The 16,210-nt window shown below is 39.7% G+C and overlaps 1 protein-coding gene across 8 annotated transcripts in view; it reads right to left on the bottom strand.

Annotated features, from left to right (window-relative positions):
* Positions 1-16,210, bottom strand: part of FHOD3 (formin homology 2 domain containing 3) — a 378,731-nt gene that overhangs the window by 331,681 nt on the left and 30,840 nt on the right. For all 8 annotated transcript variants that reach the window (XM_069004140.1, XM_069004136.1, XM_069004132.1 and 5 more), the window contains exon 2: positions 7,866-7,972. In XM_069004140.1, coding sequence (XP_068860241.1) covers positions 7,866-7,972 — 107 coding nt within the window. The remainder of the gene's footprint in view (positions 1-7,865; positions 7,973-16,210) is intronic.

Genomic DNA, 16,210 nt, shown 5'->3' with positions numbered 1-16,210 from the left:
AACTGACTTAGCTTGTAAAAAACAGTTTTAAGAAATTTTTATAAACATTTCCCTTTTACTAGAAATCATTCTCTACTACCTTAAGGGAAAAACCCCTATCTTTTATGGTTTTCCAATTTAATTGATGATATTAAAAAGATAACAAAGTGAAGATGAGATTATTCGAAATGGCACAACACATTTCAAAGCAACGTCCTACTCGCTTAATTGGCCATTTATGCTTTCTCAGAATGTGACCATTTTAACCAGACTCAGCAAGAACTATTTTAAAGCTGTCCTACCTTGCAGTAGAACATGCATATGTGTATGTAAGTACATAAAGTCTACTTTGCACTGATTAACATACTGCTTTGTGTCTCTTTCTGCTTTTGGAAGTTTACCATTAGCATCACATTTGGCAAGGGCTTCTTCCCAACTTGACATACAAATTCTTAAATATAAAACACTGCTCTCAGGCAACTTATTTCTCCATATTAATTCCACTTTGGAAATGGGCTTTATATTCATTGCTGGGCCATCAATGCTTTTGGCTAGTGAGCACAATTACTGAGCACATTTACTGAGCAGTAAATGTGAAATCAACTAGTGTTTTGCTGTACTTCTGTGGTCTTAGCCCTGGCAGTATTCACTAATTTTCATGGCTTCATTACTGGAGATCCTGGGCTAGTCACAGATTTGCAGCAGTTTAAGCTGTTAGCTCACAACTGGAGGTTAAATTGGAGACACTTATTTTTATCAGAAGCAGATTACCACCTTAGTTTACTCAGGGGTAAACTAAACAAACACACACCACGCACACAGACAAATGGATTCCCATGGGATAAAACAGAGTGTGAGCTTGCTTACACAAACCTCTGCGTTTACTACCGGGTAGGAGCACACACAGGAATGGTTGCCATGGGATAGGAAGTGTAGCTAATTCACAGCTTTTATTAATTACCCTGCACAAACTCCCTCGGCTGCCCACACGCTCTGGGCAATACTACACTGGTTTGCCCCGGCAGGCAGTGAGTGCTGGTGCTGGTGTTGTTCCAGGTTTGGACTCTCGAATCAGTGGTTCTGCTCACAACAGGAGTTGAGTTCAGAGCAGCCCTGCAGCGCTTTCTGGCAGCCCTACCTGAAGCCCTGCAGATGATCTGTTTATGGAGAGAGGAAGGGATTTCCTGCTCACAAATTGAAGGGAAATACATTTCCAAGCCTCGAGAGCCGCTCACTTAACTTACAGCCTCGTCATCGAGGAGGAGGGCAGAGTGCAAACACAGCTATTAAGCAGCTTCAATGTTAATAAAATTAAATGGTTTTAAATAGAACATCTGGCATCAGCTGTTTCCATAAGCTGTTTTTATTTAAGTTTCCACCATAAAATATTGGACTTCTCAGCTATTTTCACATGTAAACCTGAATGCCAAATTAGGCTATCTTTCAAAAAAGTTGTCCTAGGAAAAACTGTAAGAATTATTCACACGCTTTTTGGTTTGGCACTTCATTTGGTATGTAACGGGCTGGGAGAGAGCTAAGCACAAGAGTATTTTTGCAATACATTTTACAATGGAAATTATTTTTGAATAAAAAACACTCTTATTGCATTCATTTGCCAGCAGTAATCACTAAATTCAAAAACAGCAGATCTTCAAATGTTTCCACAGGTACCTTGGTACAGACGTAGATTTTTCCCTTTACAGCTGACTAAACTCTGGAGCAAAGTGGGAGAGAAAGAGACACAGCTGTTGTAGTACTGACAAACAAAAGCTGTAAAATCATGAGCCAAGCTCTTAAAAAACCCCAGCACTTAAACGCCATCACCAAAAAGTGCCCACCCACTAAAAACCCCCCATAGGACAAAACCAGACCACAGAACACTTCAGAACTTGGTATGTGAGGTGCTGTCTTACAACCCAAAAGCTGCCATGTGCTTTGGTCACTACTCTAAGGCACATGGATTAAGAGCACTGTGCCCCTTCACATTTCTTAAGTGTCAATGCCAAGAGCTGCCCACAACCTGCCCCAGTCAAGTCCACCAATCCCAGGTTCCTGCTCACCCCAAACCAAGACCACACACAGGGCAAAGAGCTCATGAAGACTCCTTGTCCAAGCCAAGGGAGCCACTACTTTGGATGCTGGCTCCTTCTCAGTTGAAAGGAGTGCAGTACAGTTTCCAAGACTGGGGCATTTGGAGAAGAGCAAAACCAGCTCTGCTTCCCTTTGAAGGACATGTTTGGCACATCAGTGAAAGTTCACTCTTACCCAGTATTGCAACTTTTCTTTTGTAGGCTACTTGGCCGAAGGTTCTCCATGTAGACTGGAATGAAGCTGTAAGGTGCACAGACTGCACCCTCCTCTGACATCCCCAGAATTCTACTACACACAATAAGTTGTGATTGCTGTAATTTCTGTGCTTACTGTCATACTCCAGGTCCCTCCTAAACAGCACACACCAAAACAGGGCACCACAGGTTCTTTCCAAAAGCTCACTTCGACCTTGCATTTTGTGTCTTTTGGTGCAATCAAAGTGGCTTGCAGTCTCTGACCTCAATATATGCAGAAGAGATTTACTTCTGCACCATCAAGCCAGCTTTAAAGCTGAAACTAAGAAAACAAGTCATGGCCTGCAGTAACATTTATTCAAGTTTGCTATTATTTTGCAGATGCTTGTTTTCTAAACACATTTTATATTCACAAATCAGTATTCATTTTTTAACTAAAAAAGTAGTAGCATTTTACTATTAGTAGGAACCTTAATTTGACAATCATTTCTTCACAAGATACTGTGTCAAGGAGATCCACTGACAAGAAATCCTTATCTCTTAACTGGTGAATAATTTCCATGGTGGAATTTTCAACTGTTAATTGCCTCCATCATGCCTTCAGAGCACATCCCTCAAAGTCGCATGTCTCTTTTGTCAATCCTACAAAATGCATGCACATTTGTGTAATTATTTTGATTACATGCTGTGGAAGCAGGAATGCTCAGAGATGACTTGCCAATTTTCTGTACAGGGAAACCATATGGGACCAGTAATTTTATTTCATTTTGCTGTCAATGGTTATCACACAATAACTATGAAAATGAATTACTACAGTTCCACCTAAAGATTAATTTCAATATTTTACCTAATTATTTTTTTACATATAAACAAAGACATTGTAACAGGATTATGAAGCGCAAAAGCTGCATAAAGTTTTGAAAATATAGGTAGTAATAGTTATTGCACTCAATCTTTGTGAGGTAATTAAGAACAGCATCAACTTACTCATCCATAAAAACCAATGTATTTCTTTAGGAATATGACATCTTAATCTGTATCACCATTTATTCTGCAAGAGTAAGGTTTTAGCTAAACAACCACTTCAAAATGTGGTTCAACATCTCAATCTGATACATTTTAGACTGGAATACTGCTACCCTGTAGAAATTCTTACCCCTTCCAAAAATTACCATAACCTCTCTGCCCAGGTTTTTTGGTTTAATGTTTCTAGGGAGCTGTTTTTCTTGTGTTTTTGTTGGGGTCTTTTCTTGCTTTGTTGCATGCTTTTTATTGTGACCATCGATTACATTTTTCAGATTCAGCATTTCATCAGACCTAATAGCTAAATGTCACAGAAGCAAAATATTTGGGTGGACTAATATATTCTGCACAACATGAGTAAATAATGTCAATAAGCAGTCACAATCTCCTGTTTGGAGCAATACAATGACAATCTTTCACTGGCACTTCCCTTATTTTTCTTGTTGTTGGAACAGAGAAACACAGAAATAACATCAAGACAAAACACAGAGAGAAAGCTATCAGAAGTTGAGAGCATTTTCCACCTGTGAACAAACACAAATACATTCTATTTAAACTCATACAAAATCAGCATAGAATCTACTAGTTTTCAGTACTGCTGTAAGAAATGATCCACAACATTTTTGTAAGACAAGAACTAAATTAACTTTCAAATGCATCCCCAACTTCCTTATGTAAACAAGTGACAGAAAGTTTTCATTCTCACAATTGTGCTATTTGCAAAGTCTAAGTGGGAAAAAATACAGTACATAAGCAGGAAAAGAATGGTAGAGATCCCTGCCAGACTCCATTGCCTCCAACAGATTCTGAATCAAGCCCAGAATGAACAGCACCATCAAGAGGGAAAAGGTCTGTCATGGGGCTCACCCAGCCAAAATGCCTTGAGATAGGGTGTCTAGAAGGAATGCAAAAACATTAGTGCTAAAGCCATTTGTCAGAAGTACTTTAAAACAATCCCTGCTGAACAGAAGTCTTGAAAACATATTCCCTGAAGAAATTTTAATTTCTCACAGCATAATGTCTAAAGAAACTCATGTTCTGCATTTTAGGATTGTGTTACCTTGTGGGCTACCATGAAGGCCTGTTAAGACATATCCATAAAGAGAGCTTGAGCAATTATATGGTAATTTAAACAGATCAGCTGCTTGACAATTCTTGCTTGCTCTGTGAAATCTCAAGGAAGTCAAGGAAAGGAGCTTCACCTGTCACTGACACCTTAAAGCAGCCAGCCCACCTAAAAAACCTCCACATCACCACCCTACACAACTAAGCATCCACTAAGTAATTTGTGTTGGAAGCAAGAGAAAAAAACCAAAACAGCTAAGCAACCCAACAAGCAAGTGAGCCACGAACACATTCCAGACTTGAAAAGAAAGGTCATTTTCCTACATGCTCCTACTGACCATTTTGCTGGCTGCAACACCTTCTGCAGGACCAGCCTCATTACGTGGCCAGATGTTCATCCTGGCTCTTCCAAAACCAGCCCCCATACAAAAGCAGTCTGATTCTCCTGAATCCCACAGCTATTCCCAAGGGTGCAAATGGCAGCAGGTAAAATTGTGTAGACAGGAAAGCAGTCCAACCCTCACCTATGTTTTGCTCAGTTAGCCCTCCAGAGTACGAGGACATGTGTTGGCTTTTCTCCTTCCCTAGACAAAAGTTTTGATTTTGCTGGAGTGGACAGCAACTACCATCTTTTCACCACATTCAGTAACAGAAGAGCATTCATTTGAAATTGCACAAGTACATATGTTTCTTATACAGGTTATTTACAGATACACATTATAAACCTCCAGCAACTGCCACCATTCTCTTCTTTCCTTTTGAAAAAAGTCCTTCATGTTTTCCACTATGCTCATCCAATCCCTCAGAGACAAAACAAATTCCTAGAGCCTCTCAAAACAATCAAAACTTTCAAGACTTTGCTTTCTGCTTGTTTTGTTTTACTTACAAGTCTCCTTTCAACAGTGTTAAAAAAAAAAAATCTTCATCATCTTTCCCGGGACGAACAGGAACTTTTGGCAAAAAGATGCTGAAAACAGCCAGATTACAGGACATTCTAGTCACTTTGAATAGGAGTTTCCACAGCTGAGGTTCTAAAATTTTAAAAATGCCATGAATATCCACCTACTAAAGCTTTCACTCAGAGTTCAGCAAGCTTCAGTGACCCTGATGAGCACAGCAGCTTTGGCATGGCAGAAAGGCAGGTCCTGAGGTAGCCTAATCTCAGAAAATTAAAAGCTTTGAAGATTAAGAGCAGGACCTTGAAATGACCCAGACAGAAAAAGAGAGAGACTAAATGGTTTCTGCAGGCAGTCCCTCCCAGACAGCGGGCTGCTGCTAAGCTCCCAAGGTCTGCAGCCAGAAGCTCCAGCTCAGGAGCACTCCAGCTCAGGACTTTGGTCTCAGAACTCCAAGACGCAAAACTGGAGTTTAAGTTGCTAGAAAGACAGGACTGAGGACGGCATTACTGACTGCATTTGATACCCTATGTCTAGAATATTCTGTTTTTCTGAATAACATCACATAAGTTGCATTCACCCTGAAGTAACAATGCTAAGTCCTACAGAGGAGCTTATCCCACACACTTCCAAAGTTCTGGTTGTTATTGTTTATATTCTCTTCTCTCACAAAACATGGACAAAAATAAGATGCAGAAATCCATCTGAATCCTTGCCAGTACAAAACTCCAGTTCCACGGAGCAGCAGTTCCATGTTTTTTGGTTTGTTTTTTTTTTCCTAGGACAGCCACCACTGAGAAAATTAGAATCATATTTCAGGAACAATTCGTATCATTGATTTTACATGCCCAAAAGGAGCATGAAAATAAAACAAGGTGGATATTGCCATTTCAAGAGCAAAGTCTTGGCAGGAAAAGCACCAAGTGATCTCTCACTTGCCAAATTGCTTGGCAGTGTCAAATTGCTACTGTGGGGTGTCAAAACTAGCAAAGTTAAAATTATCAAAATTATCACTGAGACACCAATGGAAGGGAAAAAAGGTGACAAACTCAAAACATATTGCTACAAAAACAAAAAAAAATTTCCTTCATATTACTTGTTTTCAACTCATGATAAAATTACCTGGAAATAGGAATTTGCTGTTCTTTGCAGTGATTTTTATCACCTCTGCATAAAACTGAAGACCATATCAGCTTCTACACTCAACACTCCTATTGCATAGGAAAGGAGGCTCAGTTCAGCTTGTATTGGCTACTCTGTCTACTGAAGACCTCTCTTTTAAGTGGTTTCTAATAGAACAGTTTCATCTTGCAATGGTTGCAAAACATGCCCCAAATCCATATGCGTGAATAAGACATACACAAATGCACACACGTGAGTATCTGGAACATATTATTTAAAATTCTTCTCCACATTAAATCATCTTCAGAGGCACAGTTTAAATTTGTAAGACATATTCATCAAAGGCAAGACTGCAATCAGAAAAAGTGGAGAAGGAGTATAAGCACAAGGGCTGCATCTCCTGCTGTTAACAAACTCTGACCAATTCAAAATTCAATTAATTATTAGGTAGAAGTTCTTCACCCAGAGGGTGTTTGGGCACTGGTACAGGCTCCCCAGGGCAGTGGTCACAGCACCAGCCTGACAGAGTTCCAGAAGCGTTTGGACACTGCTCTCAGGCATGTGGTTTGACTCTTGGGGTGTCCTGCGCAGGGGCAGGAGTTGGACTCGATGATCCTGATGTGTCTCTTCCAACTCAGCATGTTCTGTGATTCTATGAATTTCCTTCTGACACAGCTGCATTTCTCACATGTGAAGTCCATGCCAAAACGCACCCATAAAATAATCGCAACTATCCAGGCCAGTATCGTAACCAGAAAGACAAAAATAGATCTAGACTTTCTGTTCATTTTACATCTTAACTAAGACAATTGCCTGAAAGATCCAGAAAAGGAAATTTCTTCAAAAAAGAAGTTGTCTGTGTGCATTGACACAAACACACACTGATGCCAACTTCTGCTTTCACTTTCAGTTCTCTTAAGAAATGACTATGGAAAGCTGTGTCATAGCAATCCATGTGTGCCAGCAAGAACTGAGTAAGAGAAAAAAAGCAAGAGAGGAGAATATTCAAAAAACAACATGCACCTCCATCCCTTGGGCTAGCTTAATCAATTCCAGGAGTAAAAAAAGAAATCATTAAAGGTCTTTACTTCAAAAATATAAATGGAGAACTTAAATATCAAGGCAAAATAAATTGAGTTTATAACTTGAGGAACATCATCCCAATATAAGCCTCTACATGACTATTATCATGGGAAAGATCTCAGTGTTCTCTGAACAAACCATCCTCATTTATCAAGTTTCAAAGAACTATAAAATCTTATTAGACTAATCAAGATATTCATATTCATAGATTTCTTTACAGTATGTCATCTTCTTTTAAAGAAACTGTAAGAGTGAACATAGAGAGAGAAGTCATAAAACTCTTAATCATACAAAGGGGCAGACATACGGGCATACAAAGGAAAGATTCTTATCTTTTCTGTTCTTATGCTGACCTGAACATATGAAGTTAACCACATGCTTGTTTAAAAATATTTAGTAAACCTTTACTTACCCAGCATCCTCCTGGAAGCCTTCTAATTCATCTCTTTGTTCTGCTAGGGTGGATTCTAGATCGAGATAGGTACCATTATGAGACAATTGCAGGGTGCAGTCATCAAGCTGTAGAACAAAATTCAGAGTGTTAGATTAGAGCAGTCATTCTCTCTAACATATCTCTGACATTGCCTTCCCATTTTCCAGGTCCCCAGACAACATCTCCCTAAAACAAACTTTATGTTGGGAGCAGATAAGAAAAAAGAGTACTGTTTGGCAATTTATGCAATCCCAGATCCATGTTCCCTAGACCATACTTGCTCACAAGAGTATCAATACAACTAAAAAACAGAGAAATTTATTTGAACATACAGAAGAAGATGAGAGGGGTTTAGCACAGTGCCTTTAAAATGCAATACAGAAAGAGAAGTTAATTTCAACATGTATCTAGGATATAAAAGACTGTTCTTCGTTCTTACAGTATAGTCGTAAGTAGAGTTTCTGGGCCTCTGGATGAAAATAGAAGGAAGAAGGAGCTGTTTTGTGAGCTACTGAATGGCTCCTATGAGGACAGATACAGCCAAGGGACAATGCAAAACATGGCAGACAAGCATTGGGGTCCTGCGGTGAGGGCGAGTACAAGTCACAGATTTTTCTGGTATTCTGCTTTTAGGACCAGGCACTAACTGGCCCTGGAGGGTGCAGGGGAACATTCCTGGGCACTGGGTGGGGGAGGACTGGAAACCTGTGCCAGCTTCCTACAAAGGTACTGAGGTAACCAAGGACCAGACTTGAGTGCAGAAACCTGCCTGCAATGATGCTTAAGAGGGAGGGAGGTAACAATTAATAAACTACCTTTTTTTCTCTTCTGTATTCTTTCACCTTCAAGTTTTCCAATAATTGTTCCAGCTGTTGTTACAAAGAGCCAGATTTGATGAAAGTTAGAAAAGAAATTTTCTGGGGTTTTATTTGCAGGGTACTCATCACAGTAGGAGATCTAGGAAGAATCATTACAAAACTCTAGCTAACCCATTGACCAGGAATACAAAATAATTACTGGATTGAGAGGGATAACAAAAGAAGCTGGGAGAAGAGCTAGAAAGGAACATGAGCTCTTCTCTCACCATGACATAACTCAGTGTCAAATAACAAAGAATGAGTAAAAAAGCCTTCCCAGGACAGGGGAACAAGACAACATTTACCAAGGGGCAGGTGAATGTACAGGGTTGTCCTGACTCACCACTAGGGAGGTAAGTGAACATCTCCTTAGAAAATCCAGCCCAGAAGCATAAAAAAAGACATCAGTGAGTCCAGTTGAACACACTTCTGGGACCTTCATGTGCAGCACTGCACTGGGGGTCCTTTTGTGACTGGTCCCAAGTTCACAAATATTGTAACCTCCAGACATGTTGTGCTACTAGACACAAAATCCGGTCTGACAGCCAAACAGAACATAGAATCATTAAGGCTGGAAAAGACCTCTGTGATCATCAAGTCTCACTGTTAAGCCAGCGTCACCATGTTAACCACCAAAGCATGTTCCTCCATGCCACATCCACATGCCTTTTGAACACTGCAGGGATGGTGATTCCACCACTTCCCTGGGGAGCCTGTTCCAACACCTGGACACCCTTTCAGTGAAGAAATTTTTCCTAATATCCAATCTAAACCTCTGCAGGATCAACTTGAGGCCATTTCCTCTTGTCATAGAATCATAGCATGGTTTGGTTGGAAGGGACCTTAAACATCACCTACCTCCAACCCCCTATGTCATAGTTTTCCTGCTGCACAATGAGTTCCAGTTCCTCCTGTTTGCTGCCTATGCTGCATGCATATGTGTAGATGCATTTCATTTGGGTGATCAATCCTGCTGCCTTTTCAGGGGAAGAAGCTCCAATTCCTGCATGAGCATTTGCAGGTGCTTCTGCAGTTTCTAGCACATCAATAACCCTTGGTGCTGCATGGATCTCCACCCCCTTCCACTAACGAGACAGCAGACCAAAGGACCTCACTAACACACTGTCTCTCAAACAGTGGCATTGTGCCTCCAGGTCTGTCTTCAGTGATCGTAATTTTATCCCCTCACCCCTTCAAATCTTGTTTAAAGCTCTCTCAGTGAGTGAGACCTGCTAACTCCTGTGCAAAGACCCTTTCCCCCTCCAAGACACACGTACCCTGTCTCTTGACGGCAGGCCGAGTGTCATGATCAAAGTACCCAAAATGAAGACATTTCATTTCTCTGGATTTCACAAAAAACAAACTTGCATGTTCATTGCATGCCTCTGTCTACCAAAAAGCAACCATGGCAATGTTGGTGTAACCATACATACATCCCTGCTGCAAAGGCCACTTTGAGAAGAGTTGAGTATCTAACACCATACTTCATGCCAGTCTTCTGCCACAGGGGGCAGCCAGTGACTCTCTGAAGGGGTAAGCAGGGGTCTGAAACAGCCAGTGACTCAAGGAAAGGAAATTACCACCCTTTATCACTTCCGTGGATTTTTATTTCTGCTCTTTTTAACACTTAGAAAGAAAATCAATTAAAATCTATCCTTGATGAATTACCTCTTTTAATTTCCCATCAAAGTTTTGACTCCCAGGACCTGTTCAGGATAAGCATAATAAGCAGCCACTCATCTTATCTGGCAGTCAATACCTAAACTTAGTCACCTGGTTTCCTGCCACTGATTCACATACAATAAAAGAAGACAAATAGTGTATTCTGGATTAGCTGAATTGGAAATAAGGTAGAAAAGCTTGTTTATAACTAGAGTGCGACTTTTGGATTAGTCCACACCACTATGCTTTGTACTGTTTGCACCTTGAAAGAAAAGTTCAACCTCTGGAAAAAGGGTAGAGAGAGGAGGTCAAGCTGTTTTTCAAACTTGTTCTGGTTCTTTTGCTTTTCTTTTTTGGATTTTTCCCTGGTGAAGGAGTAAGCCATTAAATAAGGTGACATAAGATTTTACTCTGATTCCTGGGGATTAAAGAAAGCAAAGAACCTGCAAGCACAACCCTCTAATATTAAAAATACAACAGTATTGCTACTCTGTCTCTTTCCAGTTATAAAGGATATTATTAACCTATACTAATTCAAAATACACGCTTTAGAAAAGAAGGACTAAATACTACTCTGGGAAACTTTTTTGAAGTAGTTCAGGGTATGTAATGAAATGCTAATTTATTCAAAGTAATGCCAAAAGGCAAACTACTAATTAGATAAATGTTGTGCTGTCTCTATGGAGATTAGGATATTTGCCCACAATTTCCATTTATACTGCATAATTAAGGAAAAGAAGTTGTGCTTTACTAATATCTTGTGACTTTAGTGTACAAAAAGCACTATGGGAACAGGAAGTCCTTTATGGACAAAAAAATAAGAATAGTACATTGTACCTATGTTCATCTCATTTTCATAGTTTCAGCTGAACATGGTATTCATTTGGGCTTTAAGGCACCGTACATTGCATGCTGTATTTGTTAATAAGAGTTATGGTAATGAGAGAAATGGCAGTATCTTTTATTTCCACTTCTTAATGCTGAGTCTTGCCAAAAAGTTGGGGTTTTTTTCTTCCCTTTCATGTGTACACACAAAGATGGAAGCGATCAACACTTTTAAGTTAAGGTAAGTATTAAGGCAATCAACTCTTAAAATCTTCCTTATATAGGATCACTTTGCTACTCTGCCTCCAAGTTTCACTTGCACACATATTTTACAGACAGAATACAAAAAGAGAAGCCACTTCATTAATTATTTTTAATTAGTAAATTGCCTGCATTTTTCAACACAAAGGACAGCTGATGTTCTCTCATTAGTGCTTATTAGTAACAATTCAGGATGTTGGTCCCTCCCCTCTGCTCAACGTTAATCCCAACGTATATCTGCTACACATCACTTGTCCTCTCTCTGGAGACTCACAAATAGCCCCATCTAGTTCATTCATTACATGTTTCTCCCACTGATCATAATTCATATTGAAATCCTTATTAAAAACCATCTTCTCTTAGGAAAATCAAAAGGCAGAATTCATACAAACAATCTTTCAAAGAACATTTAACTGAGCTGTTTTACATCATCACGAATGAGACTGATATTCAGCTTTTTAGAAATTGTTTTTATTTAACCTTTTTCTTCATAATTTTCTTTAACTGTTCAGTATTCCTTACTAGTCCCAAAATTATGATTTGCATTTTGTTGTTATTAAACTGCATAATTCATTTACACTACTACCAAAAGGTGAGATTCTCCAACACCTTTTCAAAATCTTACAGAGCTGTTTGTTCTAAAAATCTCTAACCCATCCCTTCAAATTGTTTATCATTTTTTGCACTGCACTTTACGGTATTGCCAAGAAGAGCCAAAAGGTCGATACAAGTCGTTCAAATGGAACTCATCCTGTAGGCCTTACAGCAATTTTCCATTCTTCCCTATAGTCACATTAAAAGAATACTACATGTGTCATGGAACCATAAACAGAAATACGCACCATCAAATGGGACAAAAACAATGCTACTTCTCTGAGTCAAACACAGGGCTACTCCATCACCAGTCTTCTGCAAGATTTTAAGTTTTTTGATTAAAGCATAAGCATTAAATGATATCACAAAGCTACACAAAAACCTATGTGTTCATTTCAATTACATTCTTATCTTCTCAAATGAACAGTTTCTTTGGAAAACATCCATGGTATATTTTTGAATCCCTATGGAAATTTTTGAAATTTCTCGTCTCTACAAAGAGTGGGACTACCTAGGAGTAGTCTCATTCACAAAAGTGAAGAAACAAAAACATATGTAACAGTCAACAAAAAAAGTGCTTTAGTCAGAATCACCAGCTGTGGATAGTCAGACCTATCCACTGGGTTTACATGAAGGAAGCCATGAGAATAAGGCTGTCTTCATGCAGGTCTTCCTCATTAAAAATGTAACTGATGTGCTAGCTATCATCTTCAGTTTCATACTGAAATGTTAAGATCTGTACTCTGTCATGACAAGATCAGTATCAAGAAGTAGTAGTTGCTTAGGTGCTGATTCACTGATTTATAGCTGTCTGTTTGGACAAGATGAGAACCTGGAAAAAGCTTCTTAAGCAGCACTGACCTCACTAGCTACTCACGGATTTTCTGTAACTGACCAGAAACAGTGAGACAACCAGACGCTTGTGTACAACAGCCTGAAATGCAAGTAAAGCAACTAAATTAAACCACTCTTTCTGTAATAAAAGCTCTAGAAGAACAGAGGGATGTCTGAACTTTTCCAGATCGTAGCTGGTATCCACACAGTGGTAACTGATCCACACTGCCCATACACTACTACAGTACCTATGCTGCAACCAAAACTGGCACAAATGGAAAACCGTGAAAGCACCATGCACACAAACCTAAACACCACCATCCCAACAGTTCCATATATATATATATATATGGATATATATTATGCATGCATTTTAGATATTTTTCCCTGCAGTTTTAAAAAAAAGTAACAATTGCCTGAATTTGACAGACACGTTCAGACACATCCAAAACAGCTGATGAGGAAGTACATTAAAAGATCATAAGGTTACAAACAATATTTAGACTGTTATATATTTATATCTACACTGGTTAAAATTTCACTTCGAGAAGTTGAGCACAATTCATTATGCAAAAGCAAACAAATATTTGATAAAAAGTTTAAATATGAGCATATTTAAAAGCAGAGCTTCCTACTCCTTCACCTTTTGCCATTTCCCCCATTACAGAGTGAAACTGTACCACACAAAAGGATACGGGTGTCCTGGCTTCAATTATAACCAGGAAAAAGCATAACAAGGTCAGAGCTGCAGAGCTTGATCCTGGCCCTGACTCAAGGGTCACTCCCACCTCACAAGCACATGGAGAGCCCTCAGTAGCAACACACCCATCTGCAAAGTGAATACATACAGGTTGGAGAAAGCTAAGCAACCCACTCATGCAAGTGCTCCTTATAAGCTACCAGTAAATCGACAAAATAGGGCAGAAGCTCAGTTTGTCATCTTCTGTCTCAAGTAACCAAATCTGGCTAGTAGTGGCTAGTCCCTCGACCTGTGGGGCCAAAATAATTCATATTACAAGACTATCAAGCTTAAGAAGACTCAAAATAGATCGATAGTAGTACACCAATGATGATTTTTCTTCTCAAGCACTGACCAAAAGAAACAGGTAACATCCATTTTTCTTCATAAAGAAATCCTTGTTGCCATGCAACAGGAAAGCTCATATTTTCTTTGAATTTCACAGTTGAAGTACATCACCAAAAGGAGCAAAGAACAGCAGGGGAAAAAAGAAGAGCAGCACGAAAAGGTGATGATCAGCCAGTTAGCTGATGCCAATGACTGCTGCCACTTCCAGAAACTAACTGAAGTAACAGAAATAACAGTAAATTTTAAAAAAAAGTGCATTCAATCATTGTTTTCATCTACTGCCTTTAGCTTCTTACAATCCAAGAGAAATACCAAGAAACCAAGGGTGAGGCGTGTGAGGAGAGAAGAACAGAGCAACTCCCATTGTCCACGCACTCAGGACTGCCGCGTGCTCCTCCTCACGCACCCTTGCACGGCTCCACGCACACACCAGTCTCCTCACTCAAGAAGCCCACGAGGTACGCAATTCAATGCAAAGGCAACACACATTTTACTGTGCCAAAAGAAACTCCTACAAATCTGCTTTCTCTTCCTCCAGAAGGCTTTGATAGATTAGTATACATACAAAGTGGGCTTTCTTCGGGTTTAATGTCTCTGTCCCATGGCAGCACTAGGTTGGCAGAGGTTAAGTGGGGGGAAATGGCAGATGCACCCTCCTGTCTTTTCAAAAAGGCACAGCAGACCCACAAGCCATACTCCTCTTCCCTGTTTATTCAAAGACCACAGAGTTGTATTTTTTCAAACAATCATGAGAAATGCTCTTTTCTCACCTCCAAGGAATCCATTCAGAAGAATGTATTTTGAACAAATCTCTCTAAATGGCATGACCAGCAGGTCGAGTGAGGTGATTCTCTACCTGTGCCTATCTCAGACCCCAGCTGGAGTACTGCATCTAGTTCTGGGGTACTCAACCTAAGAAAGATGTGGACCTATCACAGGATTCCAGAGGAAGGCCATGAAGATGGTCAGAGGGCTGGAGCACTTCTCCTGTGAAGACAGGCTGAGAGAGCTGAGTTGTTCACTTTGGAGAAGAGAAGGCTTCAGGGAGACCTCACTGAGGCCACCCAGTATTAAAGAGTGCTTGTAAATAAAAGGGAGAGCAGCTTTTTTTATGAGTAGATCGTGAAAGGACAAGGGGGAAGAGTTTTAAACTAAATGAGGACAGATTTAAATTAGGTATTAGGAAGGAATTCTTCACTCAGAGTAGTGAGGCACTCTAACAGAGAAGCTGTAGATGTGCCATCCATCAAAATGTTCAAGGCAGGTTGGATGGCCTTAAGCAACCTAATCTAGTGGGTGGCGTTGCTGCCTATGGCAAGGGGTTGGAACTAGATGATCTTTAAGATCTCTTCTAACCTAAACTAATCTATGATAAATGCAAAGAAAGTGTTACCAAGTCGGCAGCCAGTGTGTGCCAAGAATAGCCAAGTATCCTCTTTATATTACCTTGTATTTAAATAAAAGTAAGCACCCTTCAAAATTGAAGTTCAGACAGTAATCAAGGATTACATTCACAGGACAAAGGGCCCTACAGTATAAGAGGACACTCTTGTTTACTGGTGTTAATATAAATCACCAAAACCACTCAACTTTTCAGTCTCTAGCTGGAACCACAGCCAGCTCTCACCAGATTTCCAGTAATTTGAGCTAGACTCACTGGACAGATTATTTTGTTCATTTGGTTGTTTCCAAAATCAAAGAGAAAGGGAGTGAGAGAGGGAGAGATTAGAGTAATCCAGTATCAAGCTGCAGAAATAAAAATCCCTCTTCAACTCTAGCTTTTGGCACAGTCTCTGAAAACCCTTATCTTACTCAAATGTCTTAGCTCATCTTTCATTTAAACATGATTGGGTTACAATTGTTCTTACTAGAGGTGGTGTGCTCCTTAATCACCTACAGCATGCTCTGCAGAGTAGGGTTGATGAAAAGCAAAGTTTTTTTACACTCAGTTTTCCCTTTCTAAATCCAAAGCCTTGTTTGGCTTTACACATCACAAGTCTGACACATTCACACACTTAAGCTATGCAGTTCTTAAACATTCTCCCTTCTGGTTCAGCTGTTTTCAACACAATGGGAATCCTGTTACCAAGGCAAACAAGTCTCAGTTTTCCTTTTGCATTGTCGTATCCTCCCTTCTTTAAGACAACCAATTATTCCTCAGGAAAAAGAAGAAAAAGCAGCTCTTCCTACTCACTAGCCCAAAA

This window comes from Aphelocoma coerulescens, chromosome 2 (assembly GCF_041296385.1).
Source record: "Aphelocoma coerulescens isolate FSJ_1873_10779 chromosome 2, UR_Acoe_1.0, whole genome shotgun sequence".
NCBI lineage: Eukaryota > Metazoa > Chordata > Aves > Passeriformes > Corvidae > Aphelocoma > Aphelocoma coerulescens.
The sequence above is the reverse complement of the archived record's forward strand: the minus strand, read 5'-3'. Positions and strand labels throughout refer to the sequence as shown.